The following is a 24,490-nucleotide window of genomic DNA, read 5'->3' as shown; positions in this document are numbered from 1 at the left end:
GGAGTGTTAAACAGCTAAAGAGGCAGGTATTTCTCACAGGAGCTGGTGGAGACCAAACACAGAGCATTACATTACCAGAAACAGGACTCCAAATGAATGTTGTTTCATATTTACTGGATGAACAAATAGGAAACTGCTGCTAAGTTTGTTATAATGCTATATTTTCTCTGCAGGTAGATGATATAAATGCTATAACTCCTTGCTTGTTTTGGATAACACAAACATGAGTACATTATTTTGTAAAAAATATAAAACGTGGACCATCAACAGACAAATGTATGTAGGCCTAAACTAAATATATACATATATATATACATATATATATACATATACATTTGTGTTTATTATATATATATATATACATATATATATACATATACATTTGTGTTTATTATATATATATATATATATATATATATATATATATATTATATATATATATATATATATATGTATGTATATGTATATGTATGTATATGTATGTATATGTATGTATAAAGTGATACATGTGATATACCAATTCTAGTCCCTATATGCCCTTCCCTAATTTCGCCATCAACACTCAAATTGCACGATGTTGAAAAGTGAACCCTGTAGAAACTCTTGTAATACACAGGAAACTTAAAGTGAAGCTAGTTTCCACCTGTGCGGAGGGGCTCAGGTGAGCTGGGTCTGGAGGAAAGCTGCTCTGCCTCCCAGCTGTAAAAACACAAACAGCAGAGGGAGCAGAGAGTCCGCTTCAACCCACCATCCTGTCACAACAATTACCATCAGCCCCGGTCATGTGACTGATAGACTCCCCTGGCGAGTTGTTCCCATCTCCCACAGTCATGGCGGTGTCGGGGAGTCGCGAAGATGGAGTAAACACCACTACTACAACATCTTGATTTTTTCCCCTTTTACTTCATGCTGGACTCTTACCTGCTGTCATCCGAGATATCGCGAACATCCCGCTGGCTGCTGTGCTTCCAACGATGGCCGACCGCGGCGTTGATCTGGCGGCTCTGCCTAAAGAGGTCAGGGACCAGCTGGCGGAGTTGGATCTGGAGCTATCCGAAGGTAAGGTCCTCGTATAGCGGGGGTGAGGGGGGCTTAAGAGTTGGAGCTGCGGCGGTAATGGCTGCAAACGTTAAGTTAAGTCTGGATCTTTGAGCGTGTTTGTGTGAAAGCAGCCACAAACAGCCGTCCTGTGTCAGCTGCTGCAGAGGATCCGGACACGACTACAACAAATGATAAAAACACACTGACCTCCTTTTCGAGCTGTCATTTCTTTATCAAGTGTTCTTGTCGCTCTTATTTCACATTGAGCTCGTTATGTGTAAATGTTTCTACACATGCAATGAACAAATGCCAGCTTATGTTTGTAGTCTGGTATGTTTACGTACCCCCCCCCCCCCCCCCCCCCACACACACACACACAAAATATTCTTGTTTTGATCCATATGATCTTCCTTCATGTGTGTCATACAGTGCTTATCTTCTCAGCTATATGCTACATACACTCCTGAAGAGGAAAATGGGTCACAGTTGTCATCCCTGAGGCCTTGTGTGTGTGTGCAGCCTCAGACATCAGTGGACACTAAATGATGCTGTGGCCCCTCCAACACTCGGCTGTGCAGCTCTCAGAGCCTGAACCCTGAAACCGCAGCAGATATAGGACGGTTATTTGTTTTATAAGAATGACTGTAGGAAAAAGGGGGAATATGGTGCTGGCTGTTATGCAAGTCTCCTCCTCACACTGTGAATCACAGTGCAGCAGCTTGATTGGTGCTGTGCAGTTCTCAGGTGCCCGGGGGTGGATGAGTAATGTTATGTTTCACGTGGAGAGCCAAGCAGGGGGATGTATGGGCCACTGATGACGCCTCGGTCCCGCTTGCACCACAGACACACACACACAGATAACTGGAACTGCTCTGCCTGTGTGGGAGGACAGGTGAAACTTGAGAGAACTTGAGTGGAAACAGTTTAACCACTGTCACTGTGCACATGTTCAGCCAGTTTGATTCTTCTAGTTACAGAAACATGTTTACTCTCCCATTCATGAAAAGGCAACTAATCTCAGAGGACGTGTGCTGAAGATTTTAACAGACAAACCGGCTGGCGGTCTTTTCCACACAACCCGACTGTAGATTCATTCCAGGTGACTTTAGCAGCTTGAGAAACCAACCAAGTTTGGGCCTTGTATTGAACTGTCCTTTTCTTTGTGATCAGGTTTTTATTGAATAACTGGTGTTTAAAGTAAAACTCCCATCAGTTACATTACTATCAGTTTACCTTTAAACTACACTATCGTCAAATTCGCACAGTGTCACAGAGTGAGGCTGTGGCAACTTTGACCTGAGCTACTGTAGAGTCGAGAATGTGCTCTAGTTATTAATAGACTGCAATTAACAGCGTGATAATGAGGGTGGATAATGGAGGAGGGGATGTATCACTGTATATTCAACTCACTTAACATGGGTGAGAGACAGTGGATGATGGGAAATCATGTGTAATCAAGTGTGCAATATGGAAGTGAAAACAGTGATTGCACTTTCACGACAGTATTATTGTTATCCATTATTATTAGATAATAAAACAGCGCTTCTCTTTGTGAAATGACAAGTAGCTTGTTTCTGATGGATGTAGGTTTACTGTACTAATTAGGCTGCTGTGGATCATTGTTTGAGCTTTATGGCATGATTGCAAAAGTCTCCTCGGAGATGTTGATTTTAAATTAATCCTTGAGTAAAAACTTGGAATAACAGACCCAATCAGAAAGATTATAGTTTTGTGCCAATTAACTGGAACAAAACAAGTAAACTGTGTCAGCTGAATATAATTTTAAAAGCTGCTTTAACTGTATTAAATACATATAGGTGAACCCAAAGGGTATTTACTGAACATCAGGGATGCAGTTTACAATTATTTCCATTAGCAGTTAATCTGTCAGTTATTTCTTCAATTAATTAATTATCTTAAAATGTCCATAAAGTAAAGGTCCATCACAAGTTCAAAGAGCCACATCTTCAAATGATGTGCTTTGTCCAAAGCACAAAAATATTCAAAGAAGAGAGTAAATTCTCACAAACAGTCCAGACCATTTGAAAGAAACTGTCGGACAGTTAAACATTTCTTTGTTCTTCTGGCGTCTGAGCTTCATTGCATTTAATTTGAAATTAAGTAATGGATGAAACATTAAAGTGCCAAGTCTCAGCCTTAATTTGAGTAGGTTTACATTAATATAGAAAGACCGGTGTGGAGGACATAGCCCTTTTAACACATAGTGCCCAAATTGCAAGGGTTTTTAAAAGTAGTTGACCAAATACACATGAAGTCAAATAAAATCATCATATTTAATATTTTGTGGGAAATCTTTTGCTTAGATCAAAGACTGCCTGAAGTCTCTGACACGTAGACATCAGCAGATGCTTTGTATCTTCCCTGCTGATGGTCTCTCGTGCTTGTTTGAGGTCTTTCTGCTTTCAGTCTGGTCCTCAGCAAGTGGACTGAGATCAGGGGACTGTCCAATGCGTTTTGATGCATTCGGCTGAATGTGAGTACAGAATGCTCCTGTTGCTGCCGGTAGCAGTGAAATCATCAATAAATGCCATTGTACCAGTTCCTTTGGCAGACACACATGCCTGAGCCATAACAGAGCCACCACCATGTTTGACAGATGACTCGGTGGCTTCGGGTCATGAGCTGTTCCTTTTTTTCTCCACACTTTTCTCTTCCCATCACCTCGATCGATGTTGTTTGTTTTTTTTTCATCTGTCCATAGAACTTTGTTCCAGAGCTTTACCAGTTTCCTTTTGTATGTTTTTGCTTTTCTTTTTTCAGCCTCATTATTATTTTCTTCACTTGCATGGCTACCTCTTTACTCTTTATATCGACAGGCAACTCCACCACAATCTAAATGGCAACTCTCAACTCTGAGCCACAAATGGGCTCGAGTGCACTTGTTTGCGTTTTCTGTGCTCATATTCAGCCAAATGCATCAAAACTCATTGGACAACATTTCGTCATTCAGTAGGACATTGACCCTAAACATGCAGCCAAAACAACCACAGAGTTTGATGGTTTTAGTATTTCAAGGCTAAAAGTGTGAGTTAGTGGTAAGGTGATACCCCCAGAGTGACTGTTCCTCTGCTGAGGACTCGGCCTCAGAGGACCATGGCTTTGTCATTTGTAACTTGAACTCAGAGACGACTCTTTTGCTAATAAAAAGGCTCGGCACTGTCCAGATGCCCTGCTCCTGTATCCACATTTTACGGTGAGATGAAGTGCGTTCGCCGTCTGCTCAACAGCACTCAGCGTGCACAACGCTGATGGCACAAGGCGAGCAGCAGCTGGCCACGCAATGAGTCTGAAACTTTCTCATGGATATCTTTTACATGGCAACAATCACCCCATTGTTGTCCCCATAGATGGGACTCCCTTAGCAACAGACAGAGGAAAATATGCATCAGCAATTTTTTTTTCATAGTAATGGGCAGCTGTGTGTGTGTGTGTGTGTGTGTGTGTGTGTGTGTGCGTGGGTGTGTGTGTGTGTGTGTGTGTGTGTGTGTGTGTGCGTGTGCGTGGGTGTGTGTGTATTCGTGCACAAGGCTGTGTGATGGTAGGGAGGGAGAGAAAGAGAGAGAGTGAGAGAGAGAGAGCCAATCCACCTACAATAACCTCCATGACTGTAAGGACACAAAGAAAGCCATTGAGGCGATCAAAGACTTGGTGATTGAGCCGGACTGGAATTTGGAGCAATGAACCACAACTGTTTAAGCTGCTCAGCTTGGGAGTGTGTGTGGGCATTGTAGTGTCTGCAACTCCTTCATTTGTTTGTATGTGAGTGTGTGTGTGTGAAAGTGAATGAGACAGGGAGTGAAAATGACAAGAACAAACAGCTTTGAACTGATGCTGTTCACACAGGAGGACAGGCAATGCAATGCATTGATCTTAGAAATGTTTCATTCACACCCAGTATCAGTACCAAAAGTTGGCATCAGATGCCTGGTCAGAGTCATTGTCGAAGTTTAGTTATTGTTTTAATTAGTCTTAAGTCAGATATTTACTGATTTGAATATTAAGTTCCTCTGTTTTAGAAGTTTGGTTTCTTCTATAAATTAATTGTTTGTAGATTAATGTTGAAGCTATCAAGAAGCTAGCAGTTGTGCAAGGCTGGTTGAGGCGCAGTGGTACTGTTATGTAAGCAAGAATACTAACACGCTCACAGGGACAGTGATAACATGCTGATTTTTAGCAGGTATAATGTTTATATTAATTTGGTCATTCATAAATTTTGACCGGTTGGCGGTGCTGCAAAAAAAGTCAGGGGATCACCAAAGGTATTATAATTCATCCTGAGGGGGGCATGAGTGCGTGTACCCAATTTCATGGCAGTCCATCAAGTAGCTGAGTTATTTCAGTCCGGACAAAGCAGTGGAGTTACTGAGAGGCCGATATTGCTGTCCCTAGAGGTATGACGCTAGTGTGGTTGAAAGAATTGTTTCGGTGTTGGTGTTGAAGCTCAAATATCATGTAGATGCTATGGACACGTTTCAAACGACCCAGCCCTGCTCACAACCTATGATGCATGCCATCTGTGCCATTGTATACGTGTGCCTGTGTGCCTGGTGCTGTAAATGCATCACATGCCCAGTAAAGCAGACAGTTCCACTAAGCAGTCTTTTTCTGTTTTCCTTAATTTGATCGCCGTCTCAGTCCCAGTTGTAACTGTCCAACCTTAGAAGTGGAAGTGTGGATTTCCTAGTGACTGGCGTCCATCCTGCTGCCAGTCTGCGATGCTGCGGAGGAGAGGCAGGATTTCATCTCAGCAGCCTGTTCCATACTGAGAGAGAGAGAGAGAGAGAGAGAGGGAGTGAAATGAGAGATTACGGTCCTGCCTGCGTCTCTCAATCTAGGTCACAGAGCATCAGGGGGCAACACGCCTGGCTCATTTAGCCTGAGAGTCACACTAGGCCAGGACTGCTGCTGGGGATCTCTTCCTCTCCCCCGCCCACCCTGACACCACCACTGCCTTCTCTCTATCAGTCAGTTTCCCCCTACTACTGTATTATTTTAGTTTTCCTCCCCTTCAAGATAAATAAGATGCATTCTTAAAGGGCAAGGCTGATGTTATTCTGCATTATCCCACGAAAAGACCAAAACCAACATTATGTTATTCTGTCTCTCTTATTATTTACTTTCCAACTTCCCTACCTGGTCTGTAGCACTCATCCCCAAACCCCCTGGTTCCTGCTGAAGACTCAAATGTTTAAAAATGGGTCACAAATATATAGTGTCATTTTAAAATTCCTAAAACAGCTGGGCAATGTAGTTTTTTTTTTAAATCAGATGTTACAAACAGAAGTTAGTTTTGCATTTGTTGGGGACTGTAAAGGAACATCTGTAACGCTGAGGCTCATTTATGTGTTTTTGATGGAACATAGAACATGTGGAGCTCTGTAGCACAGAGGAATAAGGTACATCAGGCTTTGACTACACAGGCAATAGCCTACTTTAATAGAATGAATGCGTTGTTGGTTTGGTTTTTTTCACAGGATTCATGGAAATTAAGACAAATAGAATATTGTCAACCTTATCCTTTAAAGCTGATGGGTTAAATAACACTGACTGTGTGTTTGGGCACAGGGAGCAACGTGCTTACATGTGCCTTTATTTGTGCAAGTGTGTACAGGGACGGAAAGGAAGCTGGTTTAGCATATCTATTTAAAAGCTCATTAACTGTTGCAGAGGAGCTGTCCTCTGATTGCCAGCCAGCGCTCCAGGCCACAGACTTGGTTTTACACCATGAAAAGAGGAACTCTTCTGCCACCCGTGTCACACAGGAACACAACAGCAGGATTCATGTTTTTCTTTTTTTTTTTCTTTCTTTTTTTTTATGTTTTTGTTTTTGGAAATGAATCATGAGTATTATATAACACCTTATATGTCTAATTTCACCATTCACACTCACCCACACACACACACACACACCCACACACACACACAACCACACACACACACACACACACACACACACACACACACACACACACACATACACACACGCATGCACGCACGCACGCACGCACGCACGCACGCACGCATAAACACTGAGAATGCATTGAAGCTTTGTGTATAAAAAAGACTGAATAATTTAGTTGCGACCGGAGCGCACACCTCCACACAGACACACACTGTCAGCCTGGTAGCTGAACCATCTCACTTTTAAGTCCACAGTGCTCTCAAACCTCTTCTGGCTGTAAAGTTGTCCTTCTCTAAGTCCTTTGATAATTAGAATCAACCTTCCCTGACCTACTTGTTTTTTCATTTCTGCAGCTTATAACTAAAAGCAACAACTCAAAGAAATGACAGTGAGGCTGACAGTGGGAGAGGAGTAAGTAGTGGTCAGGTCGCTGTGCTGTTCGCTGAATTATTAAAAAGTACCATGTGAAGTAGCTGCAGTCAGATTGGCTGCAGCACGTGCTGCAGACTCTGCAAACTGCCATTTCATCATCAAGTTTCTTTATATTGCTAACTAATAAATTCATTTATTTTATTTATTCATTTATTTTCCCCACAATAAATAAATACAATGTTACATCATCAATACAAACAGCATCAAACATCAACCATTTATTTTTAGCCTGGTTTTCAGGTACTGCAGTTACGTTACTGTATTATGTGTCAATACAAACTCACGTTACTCTCTTACATAATGTTGCATTGCATTCAACCTTTTGGTGATTTACCCATTTACTTTCTAGCTTATGAGTTACTTTCTCCTTGATGTCAAAGTTGTGCAAATGAATTCCAGCTGAAAGTAATGACTACTGCTAATTGTCAGTGGCTTAATATTTGGATAAAGAGAATAATTTATGAAACATCAAAAATAGTGAATTAATCAGTTGACAGAAAATTCGCCAACTATTTTCATGATTGATCAATAATTAAAGTCATCCCTTTCCAGCTTTTCTGCTTTTCTGTGTTTATGTTATTGGAAACAGAATATCTCTGGGTTTTAGACTGCTGGTTGGACTTACGTATACATTTCAATATCTTGTGAGGGATGTTTTTTTCCAGCATTTTCTGATTTCTTGTTTAGATTAAACCATAAATCATTTACTTGAAAAAATTATTGGTAGATGAATCAATTATTTAAAAAAATAAAAAAGTTTCTACAGCCCAAGATGACTTGGTCACTATGTTCCTTGTTTTATTTGCTTGATAAATGAGTTATTGATTTGTTGCTGATTAATTCTCTGTCAGTTGACTGATGAAGTTCAGCACCAAAATTAACAAATGCACGACAGTTTGCACTTGCTCTTCATTTCTTAAATGTGTCCTAATGTGTTGTATTTGTCAGCAGCGACTGTCGTCGAATGGTCCTGGCCTGTAATATCACCATGGTTTTGCATCTCATGTTCCCACATGGGCTTGGTTGCTATGGACATGGCCCATGTGGCGCTCCCATGCCCTACCCCCAACCCACCCACTTATAAACACACTTTTACTTTGTGAATTTTCCATAAACCCTTTCCAGATTAGAACGGCCATATGATGGAGCCACAAGTAGTAACAAAGTTGAATGTTCTGCTAAGCTGTTAAAACCATTACAGAGGAAACAGGAGGTTTCTCCCACCCAGTTGTAGCCTGTCAGCAAGGCTGTTTCTTGTCTGAATTTGTAGGATACAACCAGTGTGTGTGTAGTCCTTAGTATCCCATGAGTCAAGTGTTGTCTTTTTCAGTTATGTGGGCTCAGGTGGTCACTACTTGAACTGGTCATAATAAAACACACTGGCATAAACTCCACTGCTTTTAATTAAATAGCAGTTGTATGGATTATATATCTACCAAAAGCTGGTTGAGAATTTTCCAGGTGTCCATAATATGGTGAGGTGTAACACTGCAAGTTTTACCGTTGGGTGGAGTTGGGTTTCAAGGAACTTGACCCGGTCTCCTAGTGTGGTACTAACCTTTCTTGTCAGCTGATTGACAGAAACCTCCTGTTGATAACTTTGTGAATATCTGATGTTATGACTACATGAGGTAAACCCACTTTAGTTTTTATCTCTGTGAGGCTAGAGTGTCTCTATTGGGGGCAGAGGTGCAGGGTTCACACACCTTCATGAACTTTATTACCAAAGCAAGGTGTAAATGTGCTGTGGAAAAAAATGAGTAGGAGGGAGTTTGGCCAAGAATAAGCTTCTCATGGTCTATTTCTGCTCACAGAACATGCCGGATGCTGCTTTTCTTTTTTAAATTCTTTTTACTTCCATTTCACTTACCACATTAATGGCTGATTTCTAGGGACAAGGCCTCGAGTCTGGTTCACAAAACACGCTGTCAGTAGATCGGACAGGTTGTACACAAATCCACCAGTTTAATCCAATTATCTAAACCTAAATAATTAGGTTTCTAGCATTGGGGTAGCATTCCCAGGTCACATTCCCAGAGTTATTTTCTATGACAGTAGAGCCACCCCAGACTGTCTTTCCTGACCTCATCAGCCATACTTATGGTGTATCCATGGTACCTCATCCACTGACCCTATCCCAACCCAAGCTGCCTGACAGCTTGGACCTGGAACAAGAACTAATATTAATATTGATATATAAGTACTTTTGCTACTGGACTTATTCTATTGGACTTCTTATATTGGGTTTACTGCATTACTACTGGGCCTTTCGGTATTAATTCCTACTATAACTCTTTGTTGGATTATTTTGTTTCTTTTACTAACTGTCATTTAAACTCCACTGTCTTTCCTCACATTTCATGTTGGTTTCCTGTCCCCATTCAATTCAATACATTTGATTGATTTACAATTTAATTGAGTAATCTATCAAATAATGTGACGTAAATGAGTAAATTCAACCTATTTGATTGTGTAGATTGAAGTGGATGGGCTGGATTGGGAGTTGTTACTGTTGGGACACTGGGACATTGCTTGTGTAGGTGTACATGTTTAAATAAACTTGACTCGACTCCAGCATCTGCTCACTTAAGAGTGACAAACAATACAAGTGTCTTGAACTTTACAGATGGCATTTTGCCTCCACAAGCAGAACTTTCACCTGCTACCTGTGTTAGTAGTGTGATAGTAATGGCAAAAAACAAAAAAAATTCCACAGAATTTAACACAGGGTTGAGATCATGCTTCAGAGACCATATAACTGTCAGTGTCTCATACTGTTGTGTAAATCCCACGGGAGGATATGCTCTAGTCTAGATGTTATGTAGCACTTGAAATAGCTTTGCTGCAAAGTGTTGAAGTGTGTTAAGTGTAGAGTGTCAGGTGTGTGAGCCACACCCTCTTCTTTCAGGAAAAGTCAACAACAGGAGGTAGAAGGGAGTCACGCCTTCTTTTCGGTTAACTCATTGCACTTCTTTGCTCCTCTGGTTTGTAAGCCCTATTATTACTTAAACTGGCCCTCAAGGCCCTGTATATATATATGTGTGTGTGTGTGTGTGTGTGTGTGTGTGTGTGTGTGAGAGAGAGAGAGAGAGAGTGTGTGTGATGTTGTCACTGGAGGGAAATATGATTCACTCCAGTACCTGAATTGGCCACACCCTGCCTACTATTTCAGAGAGAGAGAATCAATTGAGACGTTTGTGTGTGTGTGTGTGTGTGTGTGTGTGTGTGTGTGTGTGTGTGTGTGTGTGTGTGTGTGTGTGTGTGTGTGTGTGTGTGTGTGTGTGTGTGTGTGTGTGTGTGTGTGTATGTAATAGAGCTTTAGGCTCTTGTAAAGCACCTCTTTCCTCACCAGTGCCTGTAATACCAGTTTTATTGTCTTGAGTTCATATATTTATACACGCAGCCTCTCCTCATGTAATGCATGGTAAAGAATTATGTGTGTTTAAATAATATAAAACTGCACTTTCTTCCTGGCGAATGTGGAAATTGTATGCAAAATGATTTTCAATACATCTTGAATATTTCCATTTGATGTAATGACGTAACTGTGTAACTGCAGTCTGGGGTTTGAATGTTGAATGTCAAACATTATTACTTGAATGAAGAGCTGGAACAATCTGCTCCCAGATACAAAGATGATTTTTCCAACCTTAAAGCTACTTAAAAGGAAATAAAAATGTAAAACTGACAAGGGCTTTAATAAAAGTTCATTAATTTTTTAACTGTGGTCTACATTTAAGAAGCATTATCGACCTAAATGTCCTTCACGCACTTACCTGCATGTCTTGTTGACACACTTGCAGTCTCGTATCTGTATGCACTCTGGACTGTTTGCGCCCTCACTGAGATTTTTGCTCGTTATATACAAGTATACACACGCATAGACACACCTGTTAACCCACACATGTGGCTGTGAGCAGGTTTGATCCTACATTTAGTTGTCAAACAACCTTTCACATGGACTGTATGCTAAACAGCAAACTGTATTGCAAGTAAAATTTGTGATATGATGGAAAACGTTCTGCCAGATCTGCAGGGATAAACCTTTCAGAGGACGTAGGGTTGAATACTGGAGAACATAACGTCTTCCTCCCCGACAGGAAACGTGTATGTGTGTGCAAGAGAAAGGGAGGGACCCGTTATGCGTACTGTTGACCTAATTTTTAAGATTTTAAACAATAAATCAAGTGAAACTGTTGCTAACATGTCCAGGATGCGTGTGACCTGTGGGCGTTGTGCGTGAGTGTGTGGACGCAGCGAGTGGGTGATCTCTTGGCTGAGTGAGAAGCATGGCCTGTTGGGAAGAGGAGGCCGCTGGGAGGTTTCGGTAGGATGTTTGTTCTACTGATAAAAATGTGCCGGCTCTTTAGGCTTCGGGAAGGTTGGTTTGGCAAATAAACAACCCCCCACCCCCACCCTCCCACGAAAACAACACACTTGAACTCATATCAACAAATGTAGATAGGGCACAAGCCCAAACACAGTGGTCCATATGTCACCATCTATCAGGACCTCAGTATTTCAGTCTGTTGCAGTCCCATAGTCAAATACATTACGATCGTAATGTTGTGTTGTTGTAGTCGGCTGCATTCCAGAGTCTTATCTTCAAACCTTGTTGAAGTAGTCTGTTTTCTCTGAGATAACATCTGGAAATCCTGCTTTCTCCCTGGAATATTTTAACATGTGTTGGTATAATTTTCATTAAACAGGTGTTGACATGTGTCTAAATTGTTTTCATGAGAAAGCAACTGAGTGAGACGGGATGAGGGAGAGAGCAGGGAAAGAGAATAGAGGTCGGTGGCTAATTACTATTCAGACGGAGTGCCTGTGGGGTAGAAGGAGCGAGCACTCTCGCTGCAATTCAAATAATCAGAAGCTAGCAAGTGTGAGAGTGTACGGGGCCGGGGAGAAGACACAGCTTTGATGTTCTTCCTTCTAGTGGAAAAAGAAAACATACGTTCCGCGGGCGTGATTGTATCTCGCCAGTGCAACTGTCAAGACAAGACGAATGAGGAGAGCCGTGGTATTTCTCACCGAAACGGCTTGATTGTGACCTCCGCCATTAGGACAGACATGACTGGGTCACTGTGAGAGAGTGGGTTAACAAGTGGGGCCCTCATCACCTCATCAGAGCTGTGCTTTGCTTCCTAAGCAGATCTCTTTGACTGTTTATTAGAGAGTAACCTGTGAACAGACAGGAGAAGATTTATTGTAAATAAATCAGAGAAAGTAAATAAATGAATAGATAAATAAATAAAAGTCTTACTTGTAAAGCACTTTTCATGGGGAAGCTCAGGCCGCTCAAAGTGCTCGGAATAATAAAATAGAAAGCAAAAAAAAAAAACATATTGGAAGGACTTTTCTCAGTTTTCTCATATCTCAGTTTGCCAAATTTGCCACATTTAGTTTCCTGTCTTATATCTGTTCACCTGTAGTTCATGTACCTTTTAAAGAGGTTTAACTCTTCAGCTCCCGCTGCTGGAGCCTGGATCTGATGATATAAGCACAAAATAAAAACAGATGAATTTCAAATCATCCAGATGGAAGAGTGATTACTTTGAGATTCATTTAATGCAATGCCAGCCCTTCCCCCATCTCTCACTCTCATCTCCATCCCTCTCTCTCTCTCTCTCTCTCTCTCTCTCTCTCTCTCTCTCTCTCTCTCTCTCTCTCTCTCTCGCTCTGTGTCTATCTGCAGAAAAACTGCCTGTTCACATGAGCTAAAAATAAATCATGTGACTGAGCGAGGCCAACTGTACCGTTCATGCATTACTTATGGAAGTGTTTGCTTTTCTTCCATTTTTCCTCGGGAAAAAAAGAGCCTCAGTCCCTGAGTAGATATTGTGTTGGAGTGGGCTCTCAGGCGATACCCTCCAAACATGAGAGCTCTCATTTTGGTCAGCTCGTCTGTGGTGTATCAGCAGTGTGGTGCTTTAACTGTGTAGATATCTGATTTGCTGAAACATTGCTGTGTTTTCTACTGTGCTGAAGAACTGTATTAGTGATGTAATTCAAGTTAAGATAATCAATCAGTCTGGTTTACACATTTTCTTTTGTCCAAATGTCATATATTTGCCATACGGTGAAATACTGTATATCCATATTCGTGATAAAGGATACTTCAGGTTTATTACAACTTGGACATTATTTTGTAATCTGGTCATCATTCATGTTAGTAACAACAAAGTCGTACTCACCAAGTTAAATGCTGAGATCTGGAAACACAACAGTGCTAAAAAGAGGTGTAACTGGGCAACACAAGTGGTCAGGCCACAAATCCAGACGTCAGACAAACTAAATTGGAGGAGAGACCAAACACACACTCTTTACAATGGGAGATTATTTCTGACATTTTGTGTACACTCACTTTTTTTTTGGTTTCGTCTGATGCAGAACTGAGTTCACAACATATATGGATCCTAACGCAGAGTTTTTAAAAAGAAAAAAGAAACTAAACCTAAAAAAACGTAGCTTCCTAACACTTATCCAACTAAAACAAACATTTGCAGCAACATCCCTGCTGCCTCCCTAAACACAGACTTTTTCCAAGTGTGTGTGTGTGTGTGTGTGTGTGTGTGTGTGTGTGTGTGTGTGTGTGTGTGTGTGTGTGTGTGTGTGTGTGTGTTTACTGGTTGAACTTCTTTGTAGTGATGTCACAGTGCAGATTTACTTTGAATCACTTGTCATGATAGCAGTACAATATTATCATAACTAGTAGAAACAGTGGCTATGGAAGTGTACAGAATGGTGACTGAATTCAACTCTATTGTAACCTAGCTCTGTACTCTATGTGGCTGTGTACCTGGCAGGTGCACACCTGTTTCGGTGTGCCACAAAATCCTCATCTAATCCCTGTTGTCCTCTGTGGTGTAACTGGGAAGAGACAACATCAGTAGCAGACAGTGTCAGCCTTTCATCACTGTGCATCTCAGCAGCCTAATTTTTAATCAGGGATTAAAGCTCGGAGCTCTGGGAGATGATACAACTACAGAAGAGTCACTGCTGTTCACAAAATAGGATCAAATGTCAGACCGGCCAATATTACACAGAGCAGAAACAACCCAGGGTTATTACACACACAGAGGCAGGCTTATTAATTCTCTGTTTGAAAATGTCAAGGTTTTTCCCTTGTCACCGAGACTGTCTCCATGATGAAGACGAGGTCTGAGAGCGGCCAGAGCAGCCATTGGCAGACATACTGAATGAATCATCGCTGTTCAACACAGTTACTAGGAAAGTGAGCGCAGGCTCTCCAGATGGATTTTTAGTACGTGTCTGAAAATCTGACAGCTTTGCCCACAGAGGAGTTTGGCAGAGTCACTGCATCGCTTCAGGGCCAGCAGAGAGCTCCGTCAGCCTGTGCTGGGTCTGGTGGGGCGGAGGACGATGCAGATGGGCTGTCGGCAGGGGTGGGTGGGTGGGGGGGGGTTGTGGTAGGAAGGGGGTGTTGAAGGGACACTTTGCTCGCTTCACGCTTGTGACTCGGGATTCCTCCTCCTCTGTCCTCTGGCTGCACTGTTACTCACCTCTGTCATCTCTCCCTCTCCTCGTTCTCGTCTCTTCCTCCCCTGTGCTCTCGTCATTCCTGTTTTATCTCTGTGTGTCTCCCACCTTTCTCATCCTCAGCTTTCATGCCTCTTTCTGTTTTCTCTCGGTGTCTCTGAATCATCCCATCTCCAGCCCACGCTTCCGTAAGTTTCCAAATTTAGTCCTGTTTTGTTTTTCCCTTCATGTTGTAGTTGAGGCTGGAACCAAGCCACATCTTTGACGCCCTCAGCCATCTCTGGAGATTATTGCAACACTGCCTGCACCCATCTGTGTTTCCATCTTCTCTTTTACTAGTTTTTTTTTTTTTGTACCTCTCTGTTGCTCTCTCTTTCCTCTATCGCCATTTCAACAGGTGATTATGATCGTTAAACTATGGAGAGAATACTTGAATGAGTCTCACTTGGTTCTCACCACTTCTAGATCTGATCTCACTGTTAAAACAATAATTGAAAAAGTGTTATCAAGTGTGTTTTATCAAGAGTAAATAAATCTGTAAAGCTATGTAATGTTGGATGGGGAAGGACAGGGCTGTTGACAATGTGAATATACTGATGTTTATTCTAATCCTGTCAAATCTAAGTAAAGTCTAAGTTTGTTGTCGTTGCACGAACAGCTTTGCCTTATTGAGCCCAGTCTGTAAAAAATACATTATATTTGGACTTTGTTTTACAGGTGACATTACACAGAAGGGCTACGAGAAGAAAAGGACCAAACTCCTGGCTCCCTACATCATCCACACTCCAGGTAAAAACCCAGCATCTCTTTTTTTTTTTCCCCTGATCAGGCATAACTGTTCATCTTCCATCTTCTCTGATCATACACATCAGAAAATACCACCCCATGTTTTTCTTGATTTTAATTGATTTCCAGTGTCTTATTTCTGTGACTCAGTTACATAAAATCAGTGCTTTGCTGGTTGTCAGTTAAGTTGCCCTATAACCTTGTTGTCACACCTATGTCTTTTCACAACAAGGCATTATTTCAACCTGGGCCTCACACTGTGAATTTATTTTACAAACCAAAAAAAAGAAAAATCAATAAATGTTAACCTCACTACATTGTAGTCAGGAAATGTGAATTAGATATAGACTGTAATAGTCCTGGAAGTGACACTAGTAATGCACATTAAGCCCTGATGCTCACTGCTGCCCCATAGTGGTATAGTCTTCCTGCTGATTTCCCATCATCCCACTGTGATGGTTGAAAACAAATTCTGTCTTATTTTTGGAGGCTCCTTCTCTACTTGTCTTATCAGACATCCAATAGAGAGAATGTGGCCAAATGTCCTTATGAGAAATTTAATCCACTCTTGTAGTACTGTGCTACAAGGGGGGCTGGTTTTCAATGACTCTCATTTATTACCACACAGCATTACATATAACTAATAATAATAATAATAATAAAACACATAGAGACATTTTAGCCCTCCAGTTATCCATGACCTGATGTAATAGCAGTATAGATGCAGGCCTATAAATATTTCAGAGCTTTATCTAAATGTGTATTTCTTATTGTTGAGTTATGTTTCAAATCTTTATTGTCAGTTTCAGGAAGATCAAGGTGATCAACGCCAACTGCCATTGCAATATTACAATTTCTTCATTTCCTGCTCCTTGAAATAAATATGCGATAAGAGAAATAAAGTAATACTCAAATTGATAAAATAGATCTTATATAGTTTAGGAAGGGTAGAGAGACAACCTTAATTACAGTCATTCAAAGTCATTCAAATCAGCTTTCTGCTTTTTTCCATGAACACACTAGAAGGCAAAAGTTAAGCGAAGATCTTTGGCCTCTTGAGGTCAAACGGATGTTATTACTGGAAACATGGAGATTATGTTGAAAGGAATGGCAGCTGATGCAACTGAGATTACACTGTTGGAGAAGCAACATACTAAGCTTCCTATGTTTATTTATTTATTAACACATTTTATTTCTGCATTTCTTTGACAGTGGAGCCACCGCCTCAGAATGACGTGCAGCCTCCCGCTCCAAGTTCCTCCTCCAGCCACGCCCCTCCCCCCTCCAGCTCATCCCGGTACCGAGAACGTCGCTCCCGCAGAACACACCGCGGTGGAGGGACCAGGGATGACCGCTACAGATCAGGTCAGCAAGAACACATACAGCTAAATAAAAAACCCTCTTTATCCCCAAATGTAAAACACCTCTGATGTGTCAGTCACTGAGGAAATTTAGTTTCTACATCAGCTTCACTTGTTGAGCTTCTTTCAATTAAAGAAGAGAGAGAGAGAGAGCGTGTGTGTGTGTGTGTGTGTGTGTGTGTGTGTGTGTGTGTGGGGTCCAGATATTGCTCATGTTGTAGGGACATTGTAAGGACTTGTCTTCTTTATGGGGACAAAAAAGTCCCCATATCATAAATCATTAAACTTTAAAGTGTAGACATGTTTAAAGGTTAGGTTTAGGTAAAGGTTGGAGTAGGTCTCCAGGAAATTCATGTGAGTCAATGTAATGTTCTCTGAAGCCATCGAGACATGATGTGTGTGTGTGTGTGTGCGTGTGTGCGCGTGTTTGTGTGTGTGTGTGTGTGCGTGTGTGTGTGTGTGTGTGTGTGTGTGTGTGTGTGTGTGTGTGTGTGTGTGTGTGTGTGTGTGTGTGTGTGTGTGTGCGTCCGTGTGTGTCCGTGTGTGTGTGTGCGAGCGCTGAGAAAGCCAGCCGGCAGTGCAGCCCCGCAGCTGGGGAGCTCCTCAGTGAGGACCCCCACTCCATGAAAGCAGAGTGATGTCACTGCCTGGCTATGTGTGAGGAGGCTGTGCGGAGAACAGAGGAATACTGATGTGGTGGGGAAAACTTGACGCTGGCGAGGTTAAAGAAAAACAGAGCAGTGGAGTAGAGGTGAAAGAGCACAGAGCACGTGAGAGGAGGATACTGGTGTGTCTGTTCGCTGAGCTGCAGACTGTAAAAGTGTCCTCCCTCCAGATCGGCCCACACCCCCCTGCGTCGTTTCTTAATTCTCTCTTCCTTTCTCGCCTTTTCAACAATTCTTTCCTCTCGTGTGAAACACCCTTGCACTCCAGCATGCTAAATACCAGGCTGACTAGAGTTACTATGTTAAGCTGGAGCTTGGCGGAGGTTTGTCTAAAGATGTTTCAGTTGTATTAAATCTGACGAGCAACAGAATATTTTTTTATCTGATTGGAGGAAACACAGAGAGGACTAGAGCTGGGGAAATAGAGTAGAGCCAAAATTGAAATTGGCAAAATACATCAAGAAATAAATGAGGAATGAGGGGCCGAGCTGAAATGTACTGATGGAACGTAGTGCAGCATTGTCTCCGGCTTTCACAGTGCAGTGTAAAAGTAAAGTTTTGTAGGACTGATGGGTTGAAAGAAACGGCCTGGGGGAGAGGAGCACAGAGCAAGGGCAAGAGAGAAGATGAGCTGTTTTGCCATATAAAGACTGTGCCCTCCATTTTACTCTGTTCACTGTGTAGTACAGTTCAGTGAAATTGCACTGATACAGCTTGTTTCAACCGGGCTATTTTCAAAGGGAACTGGAAAGCTTATCATCAGTCAAGTGTCTGAAATCCCTCTCTTGTTCATTCATTCACCATTTCCTATATATCACAATACGTAGTTTACCCTACAAGGAGAAGTAAATTGAGATTTCATACACTCTAATAATCCTGATTTTGCTGCATCACTGTTAAGTGTAGTAAAATGACTGCATTTAAATACTTCTTGCTCCTGAGACACAGCCACCTGCTGTGTAGTGTTGCATACCTGAACTTTTCACTCCTGTGAAAAGCAATATACAGTATTTCATTGCTGTATGTCTTTAAACGTGAATCAGCCTATCCTCCTTGATATAAATGGGTTGAAAATACTGGAAACACCAGTCAATATAACAATACAATTTAACAACATAGCACTACAAACTACATTCTCCAATATAATCATGAAGTTGAATCACCACCTCTCCAAAACAGTTTCAACAAAGTCACTAAAGTCATGAGCATTCATCCTCGGGGAACCATGAAATTCTTCCACAAGTTGATGAGATATTTCAGTTTTCAGTTCACCAAAGTGACAGATTGACCGACAGACGGCATGGCAAAAAAGCAGAGTTTTAAAAGAGATCCAACATAATGATGATGATAAACCACTGCAGCAATAAGAAACCGGAGAGATTGAAGTGCTTATTATTTTATAGGCTGCAGAGAAAATAGAGAACAACTAAATTTAATTGCCTCTCATCTCCTCTTGCTTCCTCCAGTTATTACTCCTCTTAAACAACCTGCTGCGTTCGCTAAGATAGTGTTGACTGACTTTTATGATGCTCCTGTTTTTTCACATGTATGTTTGGTAAACTGATTCAAATTCACAATATTAAACCAAAGAGGCATGTAAGAAAGATAAGACTATATTAGGCCGTTAGCTAAATAAATCTCACTGTTAATTGGAGCTGATGTAAAACACACCCCACCCTGCTTATCGCCTCCCTCGTCAGCCGTCCTCCTCCCAGACATGTGTAAGGAGTCAAACCTCCTCCTGCCGCTCCTGTGTGAGGGTGGACGACGGCACATTACGAGGGAGGATGATTTATCCCGGAGCAGTCTGTACAGCAGAGTGCCAGTTATGTAATTATAGTCCCCACTGCTGCTGTGTAATGAGCTGTGCTTGATGATTTATTTAAATGCGTTGATGTTTGAATGGAAATAATGTCCCCTGAGTTAATAGATGGGATTTGTCAGTGAGTGGGCTTTTGTTGCACATGTTTAGTTACGCAGTTTGAATGTGTGGCTGTTCACGTGGTCATTTTTTTTTTATGTGACTGTGGGTGTCATCAAGGGAAAGTATCTCGGCATATATTATTGTGTGCATTTGTGTGTGCATGTGTGTAGGCAAGTGTGTGGGCTAATACACAGCTTTGCTCTCTGCTCCTGTTGTGGTTTCCTGTTTCAGTGGGAAAACATGGTCATCCTCTTAGGATTTTCTTCTGACTTATACACCCATAATTTTCCTTTACAATTTAATATGCTTTATCTTCTTAAACAAAAGCTGAGTGAAACAAAACTAAAATGTCCAAAATTACCAACAAAAACGATTAATTTTTTGGCTTGTAGTCATTTGTAGTCATAGTTCCCCGGCCATGGTTTTTCTGTCCTTGATACGTTTTAGATCATAAGCTTTTTTTCCTTTAGGTTGGGATCCACTGAACTAAAGGACTAAAAATATTCAAGCAGCAGTTAGGAAAATAATGCAGTTTCTACATAAGCCAGTTTACAAGGAAGAAAAAATCTGCTTTGAATCGACATCACAAAAACCACTCAGCAAAGATCTCTCATTAAAGGAAAAAGGAGACCCAGACTATATGTTGTGGGATTTTTTGCTGTTTCCTTCATTGTTTTCTTGTTTTTTTGTCCCTCACTCACAGAGAGTATTTTCCTCTTGTCTATGCAGATATCCATACTGAGGCAGTACAAGCTGCCCTGGCTAAACATAAGGAGGAGAAGATGGCACTGCCCATGCCTACCAAGCGGCGCTCTACTTACGTCCAGTCTCCTATTGAAACCCGCACACCACCAGGTAGGACAGGAAGAAAGACAATCCTCTTGTCCTGTCTAGACACTTTTTCAGGCAAATCTGACCTTTAGCCAGAGGGAGTCAGGGCTGGAAATTCATACTTTGTTTTCTCTCATTTAGACTCTTCATCAGGCTCTGAAGATGAGACATCTGCGCGCAGGCAGTCATCAGTGGTCGCTCCCCCGCCTGTCAATCCCAACCTGCAGAGCCCAGACTCTTGGATCAACCGCTCCGTCCAGGGCTCCTCCACCTCCTCCTCGGCCTCCTCCACCCTGTCCCACGGGGAGGCCAAACCGCAGCCTCAGAGCCAAGCTCAGCCTCAGCCGCAGTACAAACCGCAGTACCAACCTCTGTATCAGCCTCACTACCAGCCTCAGCACCAGCCTCAGCACCAGCCTCAGCACCATCCACAACACCATCCACAACACCATCCACAGCACCATCCACAACACCATCCACAGCACCATCCACATGAGCAGCCCCACACCGCAGCTGTGACAGACATGCTGGCTCACAGCCGCATCGGTGAGACGCCACTATTACCTGTATTAGTTCAGCAGTTTCCCTTCCAAAATCAGAAAATCCTTTATTGATGTTTATGTGATGTTTTACCCGTCAAGACAATAAAACACTGAACTAGAAATAGCACAGGACATTAAGTGATGTTTTTTTTTAATTTAAGCATGACACAGGATAAAAGATAAAATGAAAAACACTGAAGGACTTTATATCCAAATGAAACCTTGTGCAAGTTTTATTACACCTTTAAATATTCCAGTGTGTAATATTGTAATTAGAAAGGGGGATAGCTTTGTTCAGACTCTCCTCCTTTGCTTCCCCTGCAGCCCCCTCAGAGAACAGCGCCCCCCCTCCAGATGTTACAGCTGGAGCACCTCCAGGCAGAGGCCCGCGGGTGGACCTGCCCTCCAACGCCGTGGTTCGGGGTATGAGCCGTGGGCAGAGCCGCTCAAGCATGATGGAGACTGCGGACGGTAACAGCAGCACCACACAAACCTTTTTATTTGTTTGTGTGTCTTTGCTGGAGCCTGTGTCTAACTCTTCTCTCTTCAAAATAAGTCTTGACCTCCAACCATGACACATCATTAATCAGACTTAACTGCTTTCTTTTCTTCTTGATCTTTTTCCACCCTGTCGCATGTTTATTTGACTGGCTGATAGGAAGAGGTAATATCCAGAGTAAGGAAACACTTTCATGTATAATGTCCGTAGCCTTCTGTGTTTGCTGTTCTACCCTTACTCTCCCTCCTGTTTGTAACGAATGATCATAGAAATAAATGAAACAAACACAACATCCACACCCAAAATGAATCCTCACCAATCCTCCGTGTGACCCCAAACCAAAAAAAAACCAGAAACAACCTTTACCCCACTTCTCACCATGTTTTCCTCGTGTTGTTGCCACCTATAGTACGTACGCTGCTTTTCATTCCTAAAAGTTATTACGGTCAATGCAAGACAAATGATTTAGTGTTAACAAATAATTACGGCCTCTTTTGCTACGGGATGAAGAGCAGCAGACTGTGAGCTGGGAAGAAGTCTCAGCGGGTTGTGTTTTGTCGCTGTGTGTATTAACTGCAGTGAGTGTGACTGTGTTTGTCTTGCCACCGTCACCCTGCTTGTAGGGGTCCCTGTGAACAGCAGAGTGTCCACTAAGATCCAGCAGCTTCTCAACACCCTGAAAAGGCCTAAGAGGCCCCCACTCAGCGAGTTCTTCACCGACGACTCGGAGGAGATTGTAGAAGGTACAATGCTTCATGAAACACTTCAACCACTGTGTTCCCAATATTCCCCTTAAATTTCGACTTAAGTTGCTTTAAATGTTTTCTCATTCAAATTTGAAGTACATCGTACAATATTATACTCTGAGTGTGTACGCTGCATGAAGTGAAATGTTCAAATGAAAGATGCCAATTCTAATGGTTGCAGCGATAAATCAAACAAAACATTTCGAGTAACTTGTGCAGACTGTAAATATTGCTCTGAATCAGTACCATATGTATTATTATGTATTATATATTATATACAGTAATATATCATTATTAAATACTTTATACTCACTCAATTCTGGAGCTGTAAATGTTGCTTGTTACAACTATATAAAGGGTGCCTTAATTGAAAGAAGTGCCAGTATTTGTTTACATATTTGGTACCTTGTGATCCTGGTGGCATCCATTATGGACCCCATTCATCTGTAACATACCCAAAGGTGTTCTGTTGCCTCTCTCATAGTGCCGCAGCCGGACCCAAACACACCCAAGCCGGAGGGCCGTCAGATCATCCCAGTGAAAGGAGAGCCTTTGGGAGTGGTCAGTAACTGGCCCCCAGCCCTGCAGGCAGCATTGGCCCGTTGGGGGGCCACTCAGGGGAAGAGCCCCGCCCTCACTGCTCTTGACATCACAGGCAGACCGCTCTATACACTGACTTATGGTGAGACACACGACTGTACAATTCAATTGCAGGATTTTTACAGTGTCAAATCAAAATGCAGCTTGTGCATTAACTGTATCTACTGGGAGTCATACATTTTGTACTGAAAAAAGCACTAATAATGTTATGTTTGTGCCATGAGATATTTTTTGTTGGCAGTGTTTAGATTCGATCTTACCTCCTGCGTCCACCCTCTGTCTGTTAGGGAAGCTGTGGAGTCGCAGTGTGAAGCTGGCTTACACCCTCCTGAACAAGCTGGGAAACAAGAACGAGCAAATCCTCAAACCTGGAGACAGGGTGAGACGGCGCACATATGGACAGAAAATAGACCGGAAAAGAGATCCATACACATACAGCATAAATCAAATATAGTGTCATCCTGGAAAAGTCATTTAGTACAGAGGAATACGTTGTGCAGTATTTGTGGGCAACAAGATGAGGCAGGCCTTGACCTTGTGCAACGAGCCTCTGCTAAGCCTTGTGTTTCATGCTAATTAGCTAATTTTAGCATGTTAAAGTGGTAAATTAATATGATGAATGTGGTAAACATTACACCTGCTAGAAATCAGCATTTTAACATTGTCATTGTGAGCATGTTAGCATGCTCATGTTAGCATTTAACTCAAAGCACTGCTCGCCTAAGTGCAGATTCACACACCTGCTAGCAGGTCTGTAGACTCGTACTGTTGTTACTATTTTTAATGAGAATTTTTAAGAATTCTCAGATAGTTTTATCTCGAGCATTTACGTCCATAAAGACACATTTTCCTCTTTATAATCTCACATAAAGCTAAATGTGAAGTTTAATGTCTTGGTAGGTGGCGCTGGTGTACCCCAACAGCGACCCCGGGATGTTCTGGGTGGCCTTCTACGGCTGCCTCCTGGCTGAGGTTATTCCTGTACCTATTGAGGTACCACTGTCTCGCAAGGTAAGAACACCATCAGTATTCATTTTCTGAATACAGAAACGCTTTTGTTCTTTTCGACCTGAAACATCTGAATATATAATTGTGTTTTTTCTGTGTGTGGTGTCTTTAGGATGCAGGTATCAGCCAGGTGGGGTTTCTGCTGGGTAGCTGTGGTGTTGGTCTGGCTCTGACCAGTGAGATCTGTTTGAAGGGTCTCCCCAAGACACCCACAGGGGAAATACTGCAGTTCAAAGGTCTGCAACCAGTGCAAGTGCCTGTTGTGTCTTACAGTTAAAGTTACAGGTTGAATTTCGAAATAGTTGACTTTACTTTGACTTTACTTTGACTGATGCATTTCTCTAATAGGCTGGCCTCGACTAAAGTGGGTGGTGACAGACTCAAAGTACCTGACCAAGCCCTCCAAAGACTGGCAGCCGCACATCCCCACCGCCAACACTGACCCTGCATATATAGAGGTAACAGATCTGTTTGTTGTTGCTCTGTTTTGCTGTTTTTAGGGAGACTGTATTGTAGAACCATCTTAGATTTAACTATACGCTTATTGTCATGCGTCTGATTGTTTTTTCTATCGTGTTCCCCAACTGTAGTTTGCCTTCAGTTAAATTTAAGTCCGTTACTGAGCCTGT

General features: G+C 42.1%; 1 protein-coding gene across 2 annotated transcripts in view; it reads left to right on the top strand.

The window, feature by feature from the left end:
- Positions 1 to 776: 776 nt before the first annotated feature.
- Positions 777 to 24,490, top strand: part of dip2bb (disco-interacting protein 2 homolog Bb) — a 38,026-nt gene continuing 14,312 nt past the window's right edge. For both annotated transcript variants that reach the window (XM_056395333.1, XM_056395323.1), the window contains exons 1-12: positions 777 to 1,059; positions 15,617 to 15,688; positions 16,898 to 17,050; positions 20,365 to 20,490; positions 20,608 to 21,012; positions 21,333 to 21,479; positions 22,131 to 22,250; positions 22,738 to 22,935; positions 23,141 to 23,232; positions 23,754 to 23,864; positions 23,974 to 24,097; positions 24,210 to 24,319. In XM_056395333.1, the coding sequence (XP_056251308.1) occupies positions 975 to 1,059; positions 15,617 to 15,688; positions 16,898 to 17,050; positions 20,365 to 20,490; positions 20,608 to 21,012; positions 21,333 to 21,479; positions 22,131 to 22,250; positions 22,738 to 22,935; positions 23,141 to 23,232; positions 23,754 to 23,864; positions 23,974 to 24,097; positions 24,210 to 24,319 (1,743 nt within the window). In that variant the 5' untranslated portion in view covers positions 777 to 974. The remainder of the gene's footprint in view (positions 1,060 to 15,616; positions 15,689 to 16,897; positions 17,051 to 20,364; positions 20,491 to 20,607; positions 21,013 to 21,332; positions 21,480 to 22,130; positions 22,251 to 22,737; positions 22,936 to 23,140; positions 23,233 to 23,753; positions 23,865 to 23,973; positions 24,098 to 24,209; positions 24,320 to 24,490) is intronic.

The sequence above is a fragment of the Seriola aureovittata genome, chromosome 2 (assembly GCF_021018895.1).
Source record: "Seriola aureovittata isolate HTS-2021-v1 ecotype China chromosome 2, ASM2101889v1, whole genome shotgun sequence".
NCBI lineage: Eukaryota > Metazoa > Chordata > Actinopteri > Carangiformes > Carangidae > Seriola > Seriola aureovittata.
This window is presented reverse-complemented; position numbering and strand designations above follow the sequence as displayed.